Source organism: Prorops nasuta, unplaced genomic scaffold, assembly GCF_024137725.1.
Source record: "Prorops nasuta isolate Cenicafe-Biocafe unplaced genomic scaffold, Cenicafe_Pnas_1.2 PNAS00025, whole genome shotgun sequence".
NCBI lineage: Eukaryota > Metazoa > Arthropoda > Insecta > Hymenoptera > Bethylidae > Prorops > Prorops nasuta.
In genome coordinates, this window is record NW_027116822.1 from 2937039 (window position 1) to 2958198 (window position 21160).

The window sequence follows — 21160 nt, forward strand, 5'->3', positions numbered from 1 at the left end:
ATGATGCTACCAAGTTTTTATCCACCGAATTTCTACCGAGCTCGGAAATTTGCCCAAAAATCATTTTATTTTATTTTTGTTTTTCTTATCTTTTCGCTTCAATAAATATACTGAAAATTCAGCATATCACAAATAATAATACGACATCTGAACGGATTGAAATATCAGAAATAGTAAACTGAGACGAGACTGGGGATAAAGCTATCGTAAGGGAGAACATTTTAAATAACGGATTTTGCTACAAATGCTAAGTGGGATTATATTGAGAGTTGAAGCGTAGTTCGGGGTATCAAGCGCAAATACCAACATGACGATAGTTATGGCCCTTAAAACTTAAAGATAAAACCGTGTCGGTGTAAGCTCGCTCGTTGGCACTTTGCAAAAGAGTTTAGACCAAAGTTTATCATTGAACAATATAGCTACTCGTGCGTTAAAATTTTTCAGAACTGTTTGAGTTTTTGAAAAAAAAAAAAGATGTTATTGAAAATAAATGAAAGAGAACTAAGGGGAGGGGGGGGGGGGGGAGCAACTGGAACTTTGTAGCTACACTCTGAATTCACGATAATTTTAATTCCGGGAACTCCTCACGGAATGTAGGCACTGTCGACGCCTCTCGGTCTACAAATAAACAAAAGAGTTTTTTGTTTTCTCTTGAAGTCTACTAGCAACATACGAATTCGAATTAAGCCATCGGATAGTGGCTAGTGGTGAATTTTAGAGAACGCTTTGACCTTTATTTGCTAAACAAGAAAAATACAGTCGCTACACTCTTTGTCTCTTTTCACCTCTCTGTCTTTTTATCTCTCTTTCTCATTCCCTACTTTTTCTACCCTATCTATTTATTTCTTTGATGTTCCCTATCCCCCTCCCTCAACACTCTCTCCCTTCCCCATACAATCTTTTTATTTCTTTCTATTTTTGATTTTCTTACCCTATCTGTCTATTTCTTTTGTGCTCTCATATCCCCTCCTCCATTACTCTCACAAAACATACATGAGATTGCATGAATTTCTTGTAAACCAAACAACGGAACAAAGCAAAATAATTTACTCGTTTCAACAAAGTTCGAATAAAATGATGAATGTAGAAAAAATCATTCTGTGTGGTGTGTAAACTTTTTTTTTTTATAAATCCATTATACGCAGGAAAATATAGTTTTTCATTAACGTTCTATTCTCTTTCAAATTTGAGTTTGCACTATTCATTGTTTCTATTACTTTGTGTTTCAGATTATTATATAACAAACATTGGAAAATTTGATCGTGGGTTAATTCCTGGTCCTTTAGAAAGAAATTGTATTGATTGAACTTGGAAGAGAAAAAAACTAGTGGATTATTTTCTTGTAAGGTTGTTTATTGGACGCACTTTTTTTTGTCATATTAGGGAATCAAGGTTTTCATGCTTGGCCCCTCGAGTTAATTCTTTTTTTTTTTTATTGAGACGCCGTATCGATTGGACTCGTGCGAAAAAAAGGGAAGAAAGGTCTTTGAATTTGTTGCAAACACAGGAGGCCGGGATAGCGCACGATTGAATGGGTTTTCACGGCTACTCGTTTATCGACAATGAAACGAGCCTTGCTAACTGGAAACGCGAAATGATTTCCTGCGAGGCAGATAAGCGCTAAGGCACCGATGAAAAAGGCAAAGCAGACACGAAAATAATAAAAATTCGCTTCGAGATAACCCGGCAACCTTTTCACGTACAACGAAAACGAAATGCCACGCTCATTATGCAATTACTCCCGGAAAAACAGGAGATTTATTTTCCCGATAAATATACTAACCATTGTCTTTCAAGACATTGGAGCGTTCAAAGCACTGCTGACCGTGCTCTACCAATTCATAAATCTATACATAAACATTCGCTTAAAAAACTAATAAAATTAATGAATAACATTTACGTGCACTTGTATCTGAAAATTTCTTCAGAAGCAAATGCTTTACTTAATATTTAATTGCTGATTATTGATAAGTGTAAAGATTGACAAACTAAGTTATACAGCTTGAAAGTTACAAGAAGTAAGATTATCGGGTGACTCTGGTAGTTTAACTATGAACGAGCTACATCGATTGTCCTTTGTATAGTTGCGTGTACTGAAAAGAAAAGTGAAGGAACGATAAAGTTCAGTACGTAGATAGAGACGGAGGTGAGAGAGAGGGAAAGAGAGATATAACATTTTTTCTTGAATCGTTTCAACAAAAAGAGCTAATGCCACATCAGTAATACAACTATTGCAATAAAACTATATTTTTTAAGGACCTGTAAGAAAATGAGAAAGTGAATAAGTGACTGTGATTTTGTTTAACTCGAGACTGAAAAGCGTCGTGGGAAAGGAAATATGAAGAACGTAATTGGTGGGAGAACCAAGAGGTTTCTGCACTTTTTTGGATAAATCCTTTGGCGAGTTTCATAACCAACTATGGACACGAGCGCCAATTGGAGGTTCGTCAATTAATATATCATTCATCTAAAGCTAGCTTATATAAATTTTTTATCAAAGTGTTAAATTGTGTTTTTATCGGATTTACGTCTTTGTTTCGAAAGGTGGATCCAATTTGGCGCATTTCACTTCGAATGAACGAAGGGAGAGCGTTCGACGAGCTCTGCGACTAAACGAGCAAATTATCGCTCGAACCAGAATGCTCGTCGTGCTCTTTCTGCTCCCATTAATTTAGTGCTGATCGTTATAAGAATAGACGGTGTAACTGACGAATACTCTGACAACTTGGAGAACAAAGATTTTGCGTTATGGCCAAGCTCTATAAACAATTATTGGTCTTTAGGTGGGTATTGAGACCGCGTACAGCATTGTATTAAAGAACGAATCAAACAGGCAGAGCGAATCCGACGAACTCTGCGAAAAAACGAGCAAATTATCACTCGGACCAGAACGATCGTCGTGCTCGCTCTGCTCGAACCATTTCATCCTTATCATTAAAAATGGATTATCTAGCTGTAGTGCCTTTTAGAATCCTTGACGAATCCTATGAACAGAGAGTATCCTCATCGTCATCAACATAACTATTACCATTACTGTACAATGTAGGAAGTCTGTAAAAAGATGCTTTATCAAATCTGGCATACTCCTCTTTATAATAACGCTATTATCACTAGCATAATATTTTAACGAAGAGTTCTAGGCTAGAAACAGAAAGTGTTACTATCATTTGCATGTTGTGCCACCTTTAATCATTATTCAAATGTATTCCAATTGTTTTATTACCTTTGGCACAAGGTCCTTTTACATTATTCAGCTTTAGCCCCATAACACGTTTCGTCGTTTGCAATAATTGCATTCATACTGTAGCACAGGGCCAAGGGACCCTTATCGAATAATTCGTATAAAACAATGAATCCTCGTCTCATCGAGCATATAAATGCATTGATCTCTCTGAAGCACCAACCGAATGGTCTTATTAGCGCAACACTCCAAACCAATTAAATAAAATGTTTAAAAAAGTAAAATTGTTATATACACGAGATACAGGTGTACAATATAAAGCGTATGAATATAATTATGATAATAACAAATCCACAAGAAGTCCCTTTGAAAATTCAGATTGAATACGATAGAGAAATGAGAAATGTTGTAATTATAGGTACAAATTGTAGGTAGTAATTGTAGTATAATTTAGAAATTTAATACAGTCACGTAGAACAGTGATCAGTGAAAGGCTAGAAAAAGTAGGTGAAAGAAAAGAAGACTAATCAAATATTAGGTCATGTCAATACAAAAAAAACTGTGTATCACATAAAATCGTTACACAATAAAGAGCACGTCGCAGATTTTACAAAGCCCATTGATATATCTTCGAGTAGAAATCGAGAGTACCTCGTTGTTTAGCAAACTCGACGCGTGCCTGCGTATATTATCGCTTCTCTACGCTATCAAAGCATAAAATCCGATCTGCAATATTTGTAACTGGTATTTCATTAAATGCTCGATCTTGTTACGTACATTTGGGTGTCTCGGTTAAACCTGATTAAACACCCACAAAAAGCAACAATTGAAAACTATTGATAACGTTTATACAGCACTCTGTCGCTTCGTTTATTTTGATCGTCACTCTACACACCATTAAAAGTCGGTTGTAAAAATTAATAGAAAGCAATGATTTTATTGGTTTCCACTAGTGGAATAATCACGAACAATGACTGGAAATATTCAAAAAATAATTTGTGATATAATGATCGCTCCGATCGGCAATAAGACAAGCAGCGGTAATAATAATTTTTATATATAATAATAATAATAAATAATTAAAAGCATCGTAATACGAATACTATAATAGGAAAAGATTAGCGTTTTCCACTAACGCGTTATTCGTAAAGTTTAGGAATATAGAAATAACAATAATAATAATAGGAAAGTTGTAGCAAACGCTCGAACATTCGCGCACATACCGTGGGGTGCTTTACACTATCAAGACATAAAATCCGACCTACAGCGCTCATGAATCATTCCGTGGAAGGTAATATTCCCCCTGCGGGATGGCCACTTCTCCACCTCGCTTACACCTATAAAGAAAATTGCCTTTTCCTTACAAGTACGCGAACAAATCACACGTGACAAATCAAACTTGCTCGTGTCTCCTTTACATTTTCTTGCAAACACAAATTCTTTACCAAAGTTCTCCGCTTTGCGATAATAACCCTACCACCCCTAAAGATATAACGAGCCTTCGATGCTTATATCAGTTTGAATTTCAAGAAGAGGGTGCAAGAATATTTTTAAAAAATTTTATTTTCTTTAAATTCCCATAGAGAGAGAGAACGATTGCAAACAAAGAGATTTTTATCGGGGTGCAGGTAAAAGGTCAAAGGGTCAACGAGCCTTTTGACGGGAGGTTTTGTCGCAGAGACCCTGGCAGGTGGCATTGCATCGATACACCATGCGATAGATTGCTCCAACAACCCTGTTGCACTGGTTTCAACCATCAGGTAGCCCCACACCCCACGTACCTTACCCCCACCTCGCGCCTCGTTTAATACGCGAACCGGCCTAAAAGTAAGTGGCCTGTTCAACCCCTTCAACTCTACAACCCCCACACCCCTCTCTCTTCTTCCTTGTTCCTTGGAAACTTTTTCTGATCCACCACCACCTCCTTTCTTTTCTTAATTCATATACCAACCGACTAATCTCACGTCGCTTTTAATTAAAAATCTCCTTTTCTCTCCCCTCCCCCCTCCTCCCTTGTCACACACCTTTTTCTTCCCCCGCATTAATTTTCCCAACTTTTCTTTTCGCCTTTTCATCCCCCTGCCCATTATCGCACTTTGCAAAACCACCCCAGCGATTTTCCAGTCCTCCAAAACTCACGTTTCAACCTCGTCGAAGGATCGTTCCAAAGTCCTCCTTTTCTCTCGGTCGCGAAGCACGACTATGCCACTCTCGTCGCAGAAATCCTACAAAAGTTTTGCTTTCGCATAGCGTCACTGGCTCGAGCTATTTCTCCCTTCTTATAAGCTTCACAATCGGTTCCAATACACGCTTTGTACAACTCTTTCCTCGACATGAATAATGGATTACTCGCATTATTTCCCAAACTCCCTATACTCCAAGTGCGCACAGTCTCGTATATTAAATTCCTGCACTTGCCATAGTATTAGTTAAATAAAAGTCCGACCAATTTCACGCAATATCACTGTCGTTCTTTACCGAACTCTTTTCCACTGAATTATAAAAAATCAATAGACCGAAGCAAGGCTAGAATCCTGCACACATATACCCATCTACATAAATATATATAATTAATTGAAAAATGTATAAAATTAAATATGACGTCACAGGAGAGTGCAAGCCGTGTCTTGTGCGGCTCTCGTGCGGATAGATCTTTTAACGATCGTTTTAATTGTCGTTTGCAGTAGCGAGTATAGTGGTGCATAAAGGGTGCGGTAGGTCGCAGAGTCGGCCAGGAAGCCCGAGCGAGAGGGTGGTGGTGCGTGTAGGAATGCCAACTGTTCCCAGCTGCAGGCCAGGACTCGTCGTCGCTGGTGGATCCGGTTCTCTGTTACATCCGGCAGCGGCCTCGGATTTGGATATGTTAGACGGCAATGCAAACCTGACCACCATCATCGGCCAGTCCCCGTCGCCAGCCGACCAGTCGTCGCCCACCAACACTCTTCACCGACCACCAGCCAACTCCTCCTCCTCCTCCTCCTCCACCCCCTGCAATCCCGACAAATCCGACCAGGACGCCAAAAACTTTCGCAACAAGGTCAGTATGATCTACGAAGACTCTGAATATTAGCCCCCCCCCCCCACCCCCTCTCTCTCCATTACACTGTTTTTGCTCCGATTACCACGATACCATAAACGCGATCCTGTAACATCATCACCATCGCCTTTCGACCCAATTTCCTTCGACTACCCGCAATATTCCTCCGTCGACCCACACCCTCGAATACATCAATCTCTTCCCAATCAAACTCCATTCTCTTATTTTCCAATCCTTGCCAATTGTTTGCCACTAATTGTTGCAACGAGGCCATTATTCTCGCTCGATCATCCACTTGTGCACTCTTCTTTGTCCTTGGCTTTTTCTCACTCACCTCTGACCTAGGTCACTCTTATATCCCTTGCCTTCTTACACCGTCATATATCTTGAATTCCACCCAACTAAACTCTTATCTCTCTCTCTCTCTCTCTCTCTCTCTCTCTCTCTCTCTCTCTGTCTCTTTCGATCATAGACGCCTCCCTGTCTCTCTCATGGAACACTGAAAGTCCTGTGATTCCCAAGTAGTTTTGGTTCGTATCTTCTCAGACTTCCCGTGCAAAACTCGCGTATGATCAAACGAACAGGGAAGTTGTACGGTTAATTTCACGCATCTCCTGGGTTATTCCTGTTATTATTATTATTGTTATTAAAGTCTGTTGGGACTAGAATTAATATCGAGCCTGCTTTCTTTCCTAGAATTACCCTCGGTTTATTCGACCTTGGAATACAGAACATGGATAATTCAGAAGTTTCGAAAAGATGTCTAAAACTCTTCTTAATAGTTTCTTTGGCTGTTTTTAATAAAATTTAAAGCTCGAGGGAATTTATTATGAGTGGTATATGGGTTAATTAAGAGTTAGGAATAATAATTTTTTGCATCAACTGTTTTTTCACGATGTGTAATAATTTGTTGCAGAGTAATCCAAAGGGAAAAGTGTTGACACGAAGTCTTGCTATGAGGGAGTCGACGTCACCTCCTACGTCGCCACATAATGGACCTACGTCCCCGCACAGTCCACAGTCAATGGACAGCGAAAAATTCGTCAATGTCCTCTCGCCATCGTCCACTGTCTCAAACGCCAAGCTTAATAACAACGAGGCCATCTTCAATAGCAATCTATGCCCTGTACAGTCTCCGAAACAAATGCGCAATTCTGCCACCTCACCCACCTGTCGAACTCCTTCCAGAAATGGTAAAACAATCTTCTTGCACATACCATCCTATGTACTTGGCTACTGGAAAATTTGTACGGGTTAGGAAAATTAATTTCTTGACGAAATTGTTAGCTGCTTCCCTCATCCTTTTATCGTTAAATCCAACCTTATAAAAATATCAACCTCGTCAGGCATTAAACCAGAGCGTACGTACACCATAGGAGTAGCTATAACTTGCCCACACTCAAAAACTCATAAACGAAAGCACAAGATTTAATTCCAATATTTTGCAATGCAAAGTGCCTCTCGCATGAAAACGCTCCTTGGATTTGCATACCGCTTACCACGACAAGACTTTTATTAGTTTTCCAATATTTCTTCATTTCTAGGACGCAGGATCCTTTAAATACCGTTTACCAGTCATCGACGAATTTAACAAAATTAGATTTTGATGTCCTCCAGCAGTCCACGAGAATGTAAAGGTCCTCGGGGGTTAATTATTAAGATCCTCATTGATTTCATATCGCTGGTTGAACAATATCGCGAATTACACTGTGCAAGAACTGACGTTGTTCAATGTTCTCAGGTCAATCCAGTCCCTGCCAGGTTCACTCCCCAAAAAGCGCAGCTTCTCCAACGAATGGCAATAATAAAGCAGAGCATCGTACAAAGGTGGTTGGCACGAATGTCGTCCAGAAGTGCAATAATTGCGTGAAGAACAATCAGACGGAGCGTCCGGGTCTTCTGCAGACACCGGCGTCCCCGACTAAGCCGGGCCAACCACTCCAGCATTCACCGAAGAGCACGAACCTCGGACCGGCCACGAACAATCAACAGAAAAGCGAGCAACGCAGACAGAACACTTTGAATGCCTGCAATAATCAGTGTTCGGCTCAATGTGGCAATACACTCTCCGTCAGTAGACCTGGCTCGAGACACAAGCTCAGGCACCAGAATTCCTCACAGGGTAGCTTCGACAACGCCTCACCGTGTCTCTCAAGAGGTACAATAACATTGTAACCACTACGTTTGAGCAACGAGTATGAAAAATTGCATTTTTTTATTCCTTGGGTTTCTGTAAAATTGTAAAAGAATCCTTAAGAGCTGTAGGGTCATACTTGAACAGCTACTTTCAGATTCGTTGTTTAAACATGATAGGAAAAATATAATTTGACATTTTGTACTCTTACTTGCGTTATTTAAGAACTGATCTTGTAGCATCAGGATATACTCTTTGAATTGTACAATTTTCAATTTTAGATAGCAGCACTGAACTGTATACGGATAGCACTGGCATTGACCTTGAGCAGTTTATAGCAGAAACGATAAATCGCAATCAGAAGGACAGGACTGTTCTGCTAAAGATCGAAAAGGATCTCATAGAGTTCGTTAAGGATCGGCAGAAGGTCTGTCACAAGTTCCCAACGATGTCATCGTATAACAGAATGCTCGTTCATCGAGTAGCTGCTTATTTCGGCATGGAACACAACGTAGATCAATCAGGACAAAGCGTCATTGTCACGAGAACGAAAAACATGAGAATACCCGACACCAGATTTAAGGAACACATCAGGGATGACCTGATTCTACCGGAAGAACCCAGAAGAAGTATTCTTAAAAGGTAAAGCAGCTAGGATTATTTGAGAAATTTCAGGATGAGCTCGGAATTTTCAAAGCTACCTCAAAATCTAGGAACTAAAGTAGAATCTTGCTCGAGTCACGCTTACCCAGCTTGAGACTTTTAAATTATTTTAACGTTTGCCACTCGTTCGTTAGAGATTCGTGGAGTTTAGGTTCTGTCGAATTTCCAGTTTTTTGCACAAGCTCATCCGTTTTCTCAAATATTCCTCGAGACAGAGAAATCTAGGCTGCGACTGGATAGGATTGGAGAAGGACGCACTAACGATCGATGAATAATTAACTTGTTTGGGTAATTTGACTTTAGCGCCGGTAACATTTCTCGCCATTTCATTCTGAAAAGGGACTCGAGCTCGTTCGAGGATAATTTCAACTGCAAGTCACCCGACCGGATGTCGGGTGACTATAATCGCCGCAGTAAGAGCTTCGAGGAACGCGAAGAGGAATATGAGAGAGCTAGGCGGAGGATATTCAAGGACAGCAGTTGCGAATCCGGCGAGGTCACCTCTTGGCCGTGGTCCTCGTCGGAAAGCTCTGATAACTCCGCGAGGTATCGGCTGCTTCATCCGTCTAGTCACACTATGAGGTATTTAAAAACTAAAAAAGTCACAAATGCTCACGTTAAGGCTCCCACAAGCGGATGCGATAGTAGAATAATCGGTAGCTTAACCAATGAAGACACTACCTGGTCGTGTTAATCTGTGGCAGCCTTTCCCTATTACAATGCACCATTAAAGGAATTAAGAGAAAAATTTTAGATAATGAAATAATCAATACTCAAGCACTGACATGTATTCAAATATTTTTCAGACAAGCACGTTTACTGAAGAATGATTCCTTAGAAGAAAGAGAACTAGTTCGAGGTGGAGTTTTGAGACCATCCGTCTCAAAGTCATTTAGTTTTGGCGGATATACCAGAAGTATGCTAGCTAGGGAAGATAGCGTCACTTCCACTCACAGTGCTGGTGCACGTCTCACAAAACAAGGTATTTTAGTACAAAAAGAGTATTGGTTAAACTACTGGTCCTCTTCAATAGAGACAAAGACATATTTTAAATGTAGCGTTATTTCAGTTTGCAAATAACGGTAGAGAATTATAAATGTTTGTCCGACGTTCTTGCAGATTCAGGTGCTAGCATGTGTTCGAGATTGAGCCCATCCAGCAGTGGATATAAATCGCAGAGTCAGCGAAGCGACGTAACGATTTCGCCTTCTCTATCGCCGTCGCCAGTACCCGCGATGACCTGCAGCCATACGCAAGTTTCCGGTCAAGATCTTGGATCACCGGATTCCAATGGCCAGACGGTAATCTGGGCTGTGAGCAGTATCTCTAGTGTCCCTGCTGGCAGTATCATTATTAATCCACAAACCAACCAGCCTTATACCAATGCTGATGGCTCTATCTACCGATTTGACCCTGAAAATCCACCGAAATGCTTCGGCATGGATACCGAGAGTTCCAATAAGCACTCGGACTCCGTCGAATCACCCAGGGTAACCAAGTTGACTAATATAAACTGTAAAATTTACTCGAAACAAAATAATTAATTTATTTTCATTTCTTAGAATTCAAGCAACAATTTGAAACCGGAAAAAAAGCGTTCTCAGACAAAGTTCTGCACCGGAAGTACAACGACTACAGCTAGCGTGACGAATTCAGCGACGTCACCGAGTTTGCCGTTCACCCCTCCGCCGTCTCAGCAGGCGGTGCAACCTCAGCAGCAGCAAACACAACAGCAACCGCAGCAGCAACAAAATCTAGTCAAGACACCGTCGACGGTGGCTGCTTGCCCATACAACCAAAGCCAGTCGTATACAACTTACGTAGCTACCTCAGAAAACTTCACTCAAGCAGTCTATCCACCCTCGGTGACCCAACCAACTGTAATCATGCCTTCTCATCAAGCTCAACACCAACCAGCCGCTCCGCAAAACAACTCCCATCCACCGGAACTCGTTTTCAACCAAAATCCAACGTACAATTATACAGTTCCTGCACAACAGACTCCTGTTCAGCAAACCAACGTGAGTCGAGCAACTCGTAGTGTTTACATTAGCAGCAGGAATTCAGTATTATCTTTATTAATATGTTTGTTTTTATTGCAGGATGGATCCGATTTATCAGGATATTTTATGGGCATGAATATTTACGATCAACGAGCCGCTGGCGATAGTCACTCTACACCCCCGCAAACGTATCCTCAGCCAACTCAAACGACAACCCAAGCTATACAGAATGTTCAAGCAAATGTAATGCAGCCCAATTACTGGCAACCACCTCCCAATCAGATGCCGGTACATTAGAATTTTGCTTTAAGTCGATAAATTGTAAAGAGCACCAATGAAATATTTTATTTTACAGCTTCAGCAAACCATGTATTTCGTTCCTCCACCAGCAACAGCAATATCAATGAGTCAGAATCCTGGAGACAGACAGCAAATCCACCAGCAGCAGAGATTCGCGACTAATTATTCCTTCAGTGGTCAAAGTATGACTCCTCCGAGCCAGTCTAATTGTAAGTTACTGTAATTTAAGTCTGTTTTTTTTAACAAATCTACTTTCATTTGCTAATAATTATAGCTAATTACGTGGGAAGTTATCCGGTCCCTTACAACTCAATGGCAGCGATGACGCCGAATCCTACCGATTATACGTATCAACCTCCGGTTCACATGGTTCCTACGTATTATCCACCAGGTCAACCGACTATGCAGCCTCCACCTGTCATGTATAGAGTGCCTACCCCGCCAAACACACCGACTTCGACTCAGGTGAATCTTTTATAGTTGAAAGGAATAGCTTTGATAAATAACGCAATGGTATAAAGAAAGAAAGTATGATGGATGTATGCTAAGCGTGTGACCTAATCGACCAAACTGTGATAAACACAGATGCCAGGAATGCCGTTAATGTACGTCAACTCCGGAAACTACGCACCCCCAACAATGGTGACCGCAGGAACTCTTGGACATCAAGTTGGCCCAAATGGCACTTCGCCAGCTCCTCCTGGCACTTACATGACTCCCGCATTAGTACCCAATTTGGTTTTCAGGCAAAATGTTCCTGTAAGTACTAATAATGCGTTTGATTTAGTACAAAATAATTGAAAGAATTGTTGCGTAGCAAAATACTAATTTTTCTTGCTAAATTTAGGTCGTTGCTAATATGAGAGCATCAACGCCAGGCAGCTCACAACGAACAAGCAGATCACCAACACCTGCGCATGAATTGTTCGGAGGTGGAAGCGGGGATAGAAACGCACAATCACAAACAAGATACCCACTGCCAATGTATCAGGGTGTCCATATCGTTCAAGGTAGACTACTGAATTATTTCAACGTTTTATTCTTGATGTATGGATTATCATATAAAATACTTGGTCTTGTAGGAGATATGAGATTGGTGCATCCCGGAGTACCAGCCAATCCTCGATTGCAGTATGCTTCAGCGTCATCACCACCTGTTGTTCAAGGTTGCCCAAGACCTTATCGACCATCTTCTTATTCCTCAAATGCCTCCGGTGCAGGTACGCCCACTTCGTTTGATGGGAGAAACCAAAAAATGCGCAAACAGAGGTAATTCAACTCAATTATAAACTCTGATCGACCGAACAATGAAATAATATATGAAAGCTTTAAGGTTTAGTTACCGAATGCGTATTGCGAGGAAAAACACTGTGAATTGTGTGATAGTTGTTGATTTAATATTTTCTATTTATCGCAGGTCTAAGGTAGGATCATTACCACCCGCAGGTGCTAGGCCGGCACTTTATCAGACTCCTTCCATGCCGGCGCTCTCAAGCACACCGAAAGATATCAGAGAAGGTGAGCAAGAATACCAGTTGCTCCCCCATTAAATAATCTACTTCGATCAAGATCGATCGTTGCTCGAACGACATCTTAGTTACGTTTCGCTTTCGTTCTGCTTAAACGAAGACTAAGGCTTAAGAAAGTTTTTTAAGAGTTTTGTGTCTCCTTAAAAGCAAAACCTGTGGAAGACAATATGATATAAGGTACAGAAATTAATTCTCTCAAGTACTAAAAATACATCACTGGACGCTAATGTGTCTTCTTTATTTAGGGGCTTCTTTCACTGATTTCATATTTGCTTATCAATCCTTGCTTATCAAATGTAAAGATTAAAAATTTCTACCATTTCCATCATCGCACTTTGTAATTATATCCCACTTTCAATACCTCACACACTCACTCCCTGCAGTCTATCCAATTTATTGCATCTCTCAACATGGAATTTCGTTTTACGCGTTTCTGATTAAGTTTGCATTCAACAATTAGCTAATAAATTTGTCCCAAAAAGAATCTATTTCTAATAGAAATTGTATTTTCTGATTTTTTAGGGACCGTGAAGGTGACAATCACCCGTCGAAACCAGTTGGTACAATATTAAAAACTCGGACCCAAGGAAGACCAGCGAAAAAAGTATATAATAATAATAACGAAAGAGAAACGGTAATAACATGAAATTAATGTTAAGGATATGTGCAAGATCCTTAAAAGCCATTATGCAAACCAAAAAGATTGTCTCAATAATCTTAAAATGATATTTATAAAGACGTAGAAAAGTATTTAAGGGAAGAGTTGGAGAGGTGAGAATAGAGGAGCTGCATCATACAAATGTCGAAGAAGGTTCAAGAGGGTTAAGGTGAACACGAGGAAGCGTTTAAAGTGATTCATACCGGTAAAATGAAGAAAACCACACAGAGTTATCCAAAATTTTAACTACTATTGCAATTATTATACATATACAATATATTATATTATACCTGAAGATATTTTAATCGCGGTTTTACAAATACTATATGAATGTGAGATTTAAATTAAGACAAATTAGCATTAAGAGGAACAGACAAGGATTACCTATATTCAAGGTTCCCAAAACTCGTTCCAAAGAATCTCGCACTGAGGCACTGTGTAACTGGTAAATGGGATCCTTGTAACCCGAAAGGATGAAACGTCACGGTGAACTCTTACTGAGTACGTTTACACGAGATATTGGCGCACATTATTCTGGTAAAAGCGTCGGCTGCATATTTTTCGCGAGCGCTTTGATATGCCGATTTACTGTAGTTCAGTTTTAATGAATCTGCTACCTCGACAAAAGCGTTAATTTAGTAATGCCTGCTGGCGAGCATTAACGACCTGTTTTCAAGCCTGTTTATTATTTTCTGCAGCTATGAGAATTACATAAATTTATTTAATTTAGCAATTAAAGTGGCAACTATTCACGAGTGTGATCGTCGAATCAGAGAATTCTAATATACTGTTACTATCAGAAGTAATCTATCCTACTTCATTTTGTTAATTATTATTGAATTAAATTATTACACAATTGCGTAAACTGAATAAAGTCAGTTATTAATCTTCTATGTTAGTTTGATTTGTCCACACAATTTAACTTTCCAATTAAAGCGGCTAGTCGATCTACCTCTTTTTGGTAGTATCCTATAAAAAATTTTTAAAGAAAGTTCTCGTACACAAAACTTAGAAAAATTAATTTTCATATGATTTTAAAATTATTAATCATTGTTATAATTGCGAGCACATTTCCTAATAAGATTGTAAACGTATTCAGTATTTAGCGTAAATGTCTAGCTAACACAGTAGCTGAGTAACGTGGAACCATCACAGCTTCGTCCTATAAAAAAAGAAAAATTTGTAAAAAAATGAAGAAAAGATTAAGCGAGAAATGAATTTTTAGCACGCTTCTTCTCATTTTGACAAATCGGAGTAACTATAATAGCTGAAAGAATTGTTTTTGTTCTTTCATAATAAAATAGGAGAGTATCTAATTTTGCTGGCATTTCATATCGCGAATAATTTTTACACGAAGACGCTTTATTAAGCATTTTTCTCATATTGTACCTCGTCTTCCACAGTATCGCCGCTTCAGAGGACGCTTCAATTTACTAGCTACAATTTTTTATATCATCTAAGAAGCTAAGCTATGGTACTGTCATTTCTGTCGCAGCGGTGATGGTGACGCGGATTTCGCGATTATATAAATAATGTTTCCGTCTGTGAAAATTCGTCAAGTTGTCGAAAGCAGCTCTATAGTAATATTTTGCAAAGTTATTTTTGTTAATGATCCCCGTTGAATCCAACCTGATGCTATTACACTATAGTATAATTAGCGCAAACAAATGAAAAGTAATATCGAGGCTTTGATAATTCTATCGCGATATACGATAGAAAACTGATATTAATTTCAATAATGTGTAATCAATTATGATGAATAATTAATCGAGTTTACTTCAATAATATTCTCTAAATTCGATGCTTTATGATTTTGATATTAATGTAAATAACTATATTGGGTGATTCGTACCGTTTACTTACAGAATAAAAGTATATACCGATGTAACTTTAATGTGTAAATATGTAAGCTTATGCACAATCTAACATATCCCCTGGTGAATCAAGATAAAAGCAATATATATATATATATATATATATATCTCTTTAAATATATATTTTAATGCGAATTGTCTATAAGAGACTAAAGATATATATTAATGATAATTTAAAGTAAACAAAAAATCAATAAGAAAAGTGGAGCTGCTTTCGTTAATTTGCGAGAGGAAAAAAATTAATGGAATCCATCCAGAAGCTTTCACGGTGATTGTACATTAAAACGTGAATGAAATTGTGTCAATCGTTTAATGATTAAATTCTGTTTAAGTTTTACCGAATAGAGTATGGATGATATTAAATATGTTACATTCAAATTAAGAGTTGTTAATTATTACTGTAAGATCGCAATCGATTTTGATATACACAGAAAAGGGAAAATACTGGTAATAGTGATTGATTGATTTATCGTAAAACGATACTGATGATTGACACGATTTCCTAAATGCGAAGGACGATTGGACTTACAAATCGTAGATTAAAGGTGACAGGGGAGAAACGAGAGCGACCTGAGCAGTTATTAAGCTAATTAGATATCGAGGATCATTAAAGAAGAGATGGGCGCACAACGTAGTGTTATCGTACCTAATGTCAACGTAGTGATATTAAAACATGAAAATGAATATCGTACCTAAATAACGCAGTTCACAAATCTCTAACGGGTGTAAATTGGCCGACTTCGAGGAGGAGCAAAATTTTGGAAGTTCTTTTTTATCGACTAATTATGGATCTATAAACTGTTTTACCTGCAATTTTGATTTACGCGGTTACACCAGCAGTCGATAAAACAGAATAAGAGATCCATATTTGAGAAAAAGCTGGAACACTTATTTTTTATTGTTTGTTTGGTTTCCTGAGCCGGGCCTATTCGACTTATTGTCTCATTATCCAAAAATTTCAATCCCACAATCTAGTAATCGTTTGAACGTATCTATTCTTAAACAATATTAAATCTGCATCGTTCTCTTTACACCGAATATGCAGATTACAGACGCATTTTATTTCTCTTTCCTGATAAACATGATTTGCTTGAAGCCACACTAACGAAAAATCGTCCCAAGTCTCACGATCCAACCTATTTTTAAGAATTCGATTAATGTGATTTTTTAGTGTTTCTACGAGCTGCGCGGGAGAAAAGAGGAATTACGAATACTATATGCTAGAGAAACTATATATGTATAGTATACTATAATAAATGAATATAGTATATATATTCGCGATATATCTATATATTTTATGCGGACGTTATCTGCCGGTTACAGTCGAACCAAAACGCGTAGGCGATACGGCATGTTGATTTTATTGTTTTCTTTTTAGTTTTGTTAATTATCTCTGTTACTACAAACGATCTTGGTCAAAACTGCCACCTGTTTTAAGGCCAACTACTAGCGTGTCGATTTTCACATTCAATACCATTTTAATCAATGTTTAATAATATATAATAACTGATCCGAAATAAATCTAAACAAAACTCAATACTGAATACAATATTTTTTTTATTAATAAGGGGATATAATTAATAGAAATTATATTCTATTAGTTATATTAAATTGATCATTGTGGGCAAGACATTTTTAAATGGTGTTAATTTTGCAAATCGGCATTGCACAATGAGAGCTATGAAAGAAAAGTTAAAGATTTTTATGAGAAAAGTTTAAATCTTAAATATTGAGAAATGTGAATTTACATTTTCATTGCCATCATAATATGTATAAAGATAAGTTTTGTCGTGTATACATTGTATAATTATTAAAATCATTTATCTTTTTAACTACGACAGAGTTGTATTTATTTGACTATTCTGAGTGGAAAGTATATATGGTTCTCCCAAATGCGTAAACCAATAGATACTTGCACTTTTTGTTAAACCATGATTTTGACTCGAATTTATTAAAGTTAATGTTTCGAATGGCATATATATATATATATATATATATATATATATATATATATATATATGCTTAACAATTTACTTATCAGTATTCAATTTGCACAAGGGTAAAAAATAAAGGAATGCAGTATAATATGATTACAAGATTCATTAAGTTTTCGTTATTTACAAAGTTTTCGTTGTAGATTCTGTTGACAAGGGTCCAGAGAAACATTGAGAGATATTTAATATTCGCAGCTTAATAAAGAAAACTCTACAGGCAGTTTTATCTCCAATGTAACTGTGAACCAATGCCAGTGTGCAACGAAGGATCAAATGATTATCCAAGTCACACAATGTCAACCTTAACGGAAATTCGAAGAACTTGCATTACTGCAAAATTATAGTACTGCCTCTCAATAGTGTCGCTATGCATAAAGCCATTTCGGTTTTTTTGCATCTCGAAACTAATGCCCATTCTTATAGGCAGTGTTTATCTGACGATTTAAATTATAAATAAATATATTTGCAGAAGATTATAATTTTTAATTATAATCTTCTCGTATTATTAGTGGCACTATTGAAAGACCGCACTTATTGCACTGTTTATCTGAAAATTTACTGGACTGAGAGCTACTGCAATGCCACAGTTATAAACGAAAGATAGCTGAGGTTACAAGCAAGTACTCGGGAATTCCCGCAAACCACCTTCAAAAAACGTAATATTTAAAAGAGAGAGCACACTCATTGAATGAGCATGCCCAGCGTATTAGCGCTTTACAAGTTACGAGTTACGTTGTGTTTTGCTTGCTTAATAAGCTTTTTTACCCTCCACCATCTTCGACCCAGTTTACGCGATCGCACTTCGGGTTTCCTGTCTCTTCTTTCAGGCTAAGTACGTATAAAAATGAATTCTGATCGACCCTGATTGACGGGTCGACCGGAAGTGCTGCCAATCTCTCTATAACTGGAACAGCACCATCCGCTAATTGATAATTATGCTAATTAATATTATTTAAGCGTTATACTGAATTAAAGATCTGATTGCACTCGGGCTAACAATTTTTTTCGCATTCACACAGTCATCATTTGCCTGATTAATTCCGTTGATATTCCTTTGGAAATATCATTGGTTACATTCGATATAAAATATTATTTTGTTTCGTGATTACTCTTTTAGGACAACAATACTCATTCATACACAGCGTGAAGCACGTAGCATCACCGGAAGCGCATAATAACCAATGAATCCCATGCAACCTTCGTTGCTTCTTTGTTGCGTTATGTATACTTTTCTTAAACATTAAAATGTAGCTACGGTCAAGCTTCGATCAAGAATCAGCAAGAAAAATTTAATTAAACTCAATTCTTCTTCTTAATATTAGTTAGGCTTCACTACAATGAGTGTTACCTATCAAATATACTATTATATTTAGTTTACAATGAATTACAGTGTTAAAAAATGATAAATTTGTTAAAAAAATTTAGTACAATTCAATTCTGTTAAGAGATCATGATCGAAGTTTAAGAAAGCGATTCACGGTATTAACAATTAGACTACGAAAAAGAGAACCGTTGATTCACCTATCACTGGAATATTAAATGAATTAATAGATTATTTTAAGAGTTCTCCTAATTGACTTAAACTTAATTGCTAAAGTGAGTCTGCGCAGATTATAATATAATAATAAACATTAAATTATCCAGTGTTTCTGTGTGTGTAGGTGTAAGCTGCTGTTTGTTTGATAATTGGAGTTGAGTGTGCGACAGGTAAGTTAGGTAGGACAGCGTATACCGGACTAGTATACAATATAATTATATAGATTTTTAATTTATATATATATTAAAGTAACGAGCTTTGAGAGGGGCTCATTCGTCAATCACCAACGTTGATGAATTTAGTTTCAACTGTCCTGTACGATCACTTCCGGTCTATTCATTGAACCGATATTGATCAATGTAAGCTCTAAACGCTTTGGCTGATCTTTGATTTTTTCACCAAATCCCGTTCATCGTTTTATAATCATGTGTTTTGGAGTTTCCAATCGGTGACCGTACAGTTTTACTAGAAATACAAGTTTTGCTAGATATACAGCTTCGGGCTTGGGCGCTGTAGACGAAGCGCTCAAGTAGACTATATTTTTGCATGCATACGTTCATCATTTTTGTTTCATACCTTAAATCATCTTCGCAAAGGCATCAAAGTCCAACTTGGAAAATTCAATTTCGCGTTCGCAGCTACACCTCCCGACAGCTTGATAAAAACTTAACAATTGGTACAATTTATTCTTACAGCACAAGTCAAGAGAAAGGTTAAACTAATCCTTAAAAATTAATGAATTTCTGTACTATTTGCTTATTTAGTTTTTTGAGCATATTGTTTGTATTCTCTTGGATCGTTAAAAGTCGTCGGGGTACATTAGGCTGCAAACTCGAGACGAATTTTCTTGAACGGAATGAATAATAAGTACGTGCGCTAGAAGCGAATAGCAAAAATACCTGGACTATTGCGAATTAAAATAAAGTAACGAAAGCAAAAGTTAAGGTTGAGCAAAGAATTCGCATTTCGTTCGTTACACAGGACTTTTGCACCTTGTGTAAAAATCCCTAACGCCATTATCTAAAGTCACCAAGTTGAATATGAGAAAAGTGAAGTTAGCTTTTCTCAGATCCTGATCATTCGACCTTGGAGAGCGGGAAATCGATAAAACTATCGGCAGCTCGTCATTGGACTTTTCCAATACGTTTCTGAGCATGGCAGGAAACAATTTATGGAAATTATAGAGAGCTGCCTGGAGAGCTGCTGCAGATGGACTCTTCTTGTTTTCCAACTGAGCAGTAAATGATTGAGGCACTAGGTTTGTTTCTGAAGAAAACTTAGCTGCTGTGACTATAGGCAGTATTAGTATATGGTCCACTGTAAATGGACGAGCCTGTTGTAGAGATACTCTTGTGCCTCCTCTTGGCGCAGAGAACCAAAATGGCCGCTACAACAGCCAACATCAGTATTAAACCCGCGATTGCTATCCCAATGGCAAAGCTTCGTTGAGAAACGCAAATGTTGTTTGGATCGTTTATCGCCTGTGAAATATGCAAAAAATTAGCTATACAAATATGCATTCATTTACGCAGAAATTAATTGATTCGTATTTGCAAAAACAAACCCTTTCTCTGAAGACATCGTCACTGATGTCTGATTTCGAACTATCGTCCGAAGCTTCGTTTACGTAGAGGCCACTATAAACCTCTATCGTAGCAGGAGTATTACTATCCAATCCTTGAGTGCTCTGCACGTCTCCGTTATCCCTCTTTCTTCTCGCTATAGAATTGCATAAAGGGGGCTGAAACATAAATTATTTTTGTTCACTTTCGTAAATGGTCATGAAACCTGCTGAACTGATTAATTAGCACCAAAGTGTAATAGTCTTATGTAATAACTGTAAGATTTGAATAAAGGATCTTCTGGAAAGTTTCCAGGGTACACGTAATAGTTGTGCATTTCACGGGCAAATGTTACGTAAGTTTGCCTACTTTTCTTGGCAAAGAGTCTTACGTACATCTGAAATGAACGATATTACCATTTGTTTACCGTTCAGTGTTTACGTACGATGAATATAAAGTGTGCTGCCGCCTATAGGGTAATTCTCAAAACGCAGCTACGTTTAGTATTCCGCGCGAGGGCGCTTTCATCTTGCGCAAAACTAGCAGCTTTCTTCGCTATTTACATATATCTGTCATAATCCTTGAATTTGTATTTTTCAATAACAGCAGTTAAAAAGAAGCTACATAATATAATTTCTCTACCGAAGAAAAGTTGCAAAATTTATTTGAAGAAAACAAAACATAAGTA

At 37.9% G+C, this 21160-nt stretch overlaps 2 protein-coding genes across 11 annotated transcripts in view; one reads left to right on the forward strand and one right to left on the reverse strand.

Annotated features, from left to right (window-relative positions):
- Positions 1 to 14396, forward strand: part of enc (encore) — a 32607-nt gene extending 18211 nt beyond the window's left edge. For 2 of the 10 annotated variants that reach the window (XM_066741399.1, XM_066741400.1), the window contains exons 2-19: positions 2257 to 2442; positions 2545 to 2783; positions 5866 to 6218; positions 7135 to 7411; positions 7960 to 8376; positions 8634 to 8994; positions 9319 to 9597; positions 9822 to 9997; positions 10135 to 10505; positions 10578 to 11036; positions 11118 to 11306; positions 11374 to 11527; positions 11593 to 11783; positions 11904 to 12077; positions 12166 to 12328; positions 12401 to 12587; positions 12736 to 12836; positions 13370 to 14396. In XM_066741399.1, coding sequence (XP_066597496.1) covers positions 5952 to 6218; positions 7135 to 7411; positions 7960 to 8376; positions 8634 to 8994; positions 9319 to 9597; positions 9822 to 9997; positions 10135 to 10505; positions 10578 to 11036; positions 11118 to 11306; positions 11374 to 11527; positions 11593 to 11783; positions 11904 to 12077; positions 12166 to 12328; positions 12401 to 12587; positions 12736 to 12836; positions 13370 to 13419 — 3816 coding nt within the window. In that variant the 5' untranslated portion in view covers positions 2257 to 2442; positions 2545 to 2783; positions 5866 to 5951 and the 3' untranslated portion in view covers positions 13420 to 14396. Of the gene's footprint in view, positions 1 to 2252; positions 2443 to 2544; positions 2784 to 4923; positions 4942 to 5865; positions 6219 to 7134; positions 7412 to 7959; positions 8377 to 8633; positions 8995 to 9318; positions 9598 to 9821; positions 9998 to 10134; positions 10506 to 10577; positions 11037 to 11117; positions 11307 to 11373; positions 11528 to 11592; positions 11784 to 11903; positions 12078 to 12165; positions 12329 to 12400; positions 12588 to 12735; positions 12837 to 12994; positions 13025 to 13369 lie in introns of those variants that run through there. The other 8 variants (XM_066741403.1, XM_066741405.1, XM_066741407.1 and 5 more) reach the window with 7 other exon arrangements.
- A 3065-nt stretch (positions 14397 to 17461) lies between these two features.
- The window catches only part of pio (piopio), a 63302-nt gene continuing 59603 nt past the window's right edge, over positions 17462 to 21160 (reverse strand). The window contains exons 8-9 of the mRNA XM_066741413.1: positions 20475 to 20651; positions 17462 to 20391 (exon numbers count right to left, since the gene is read on the reverse strand). Of these exons, the coding sequence (XP_066597510.1) occupies positions 20188 to 20391; positions 20475 to 20651 (381 nt within the window). The 3' untranslated portion in view covers positions 17462 to 20187. The remainder of the gene's footprint in view (positions 20392 to 20474; positions 20652 to 21160) is intronic.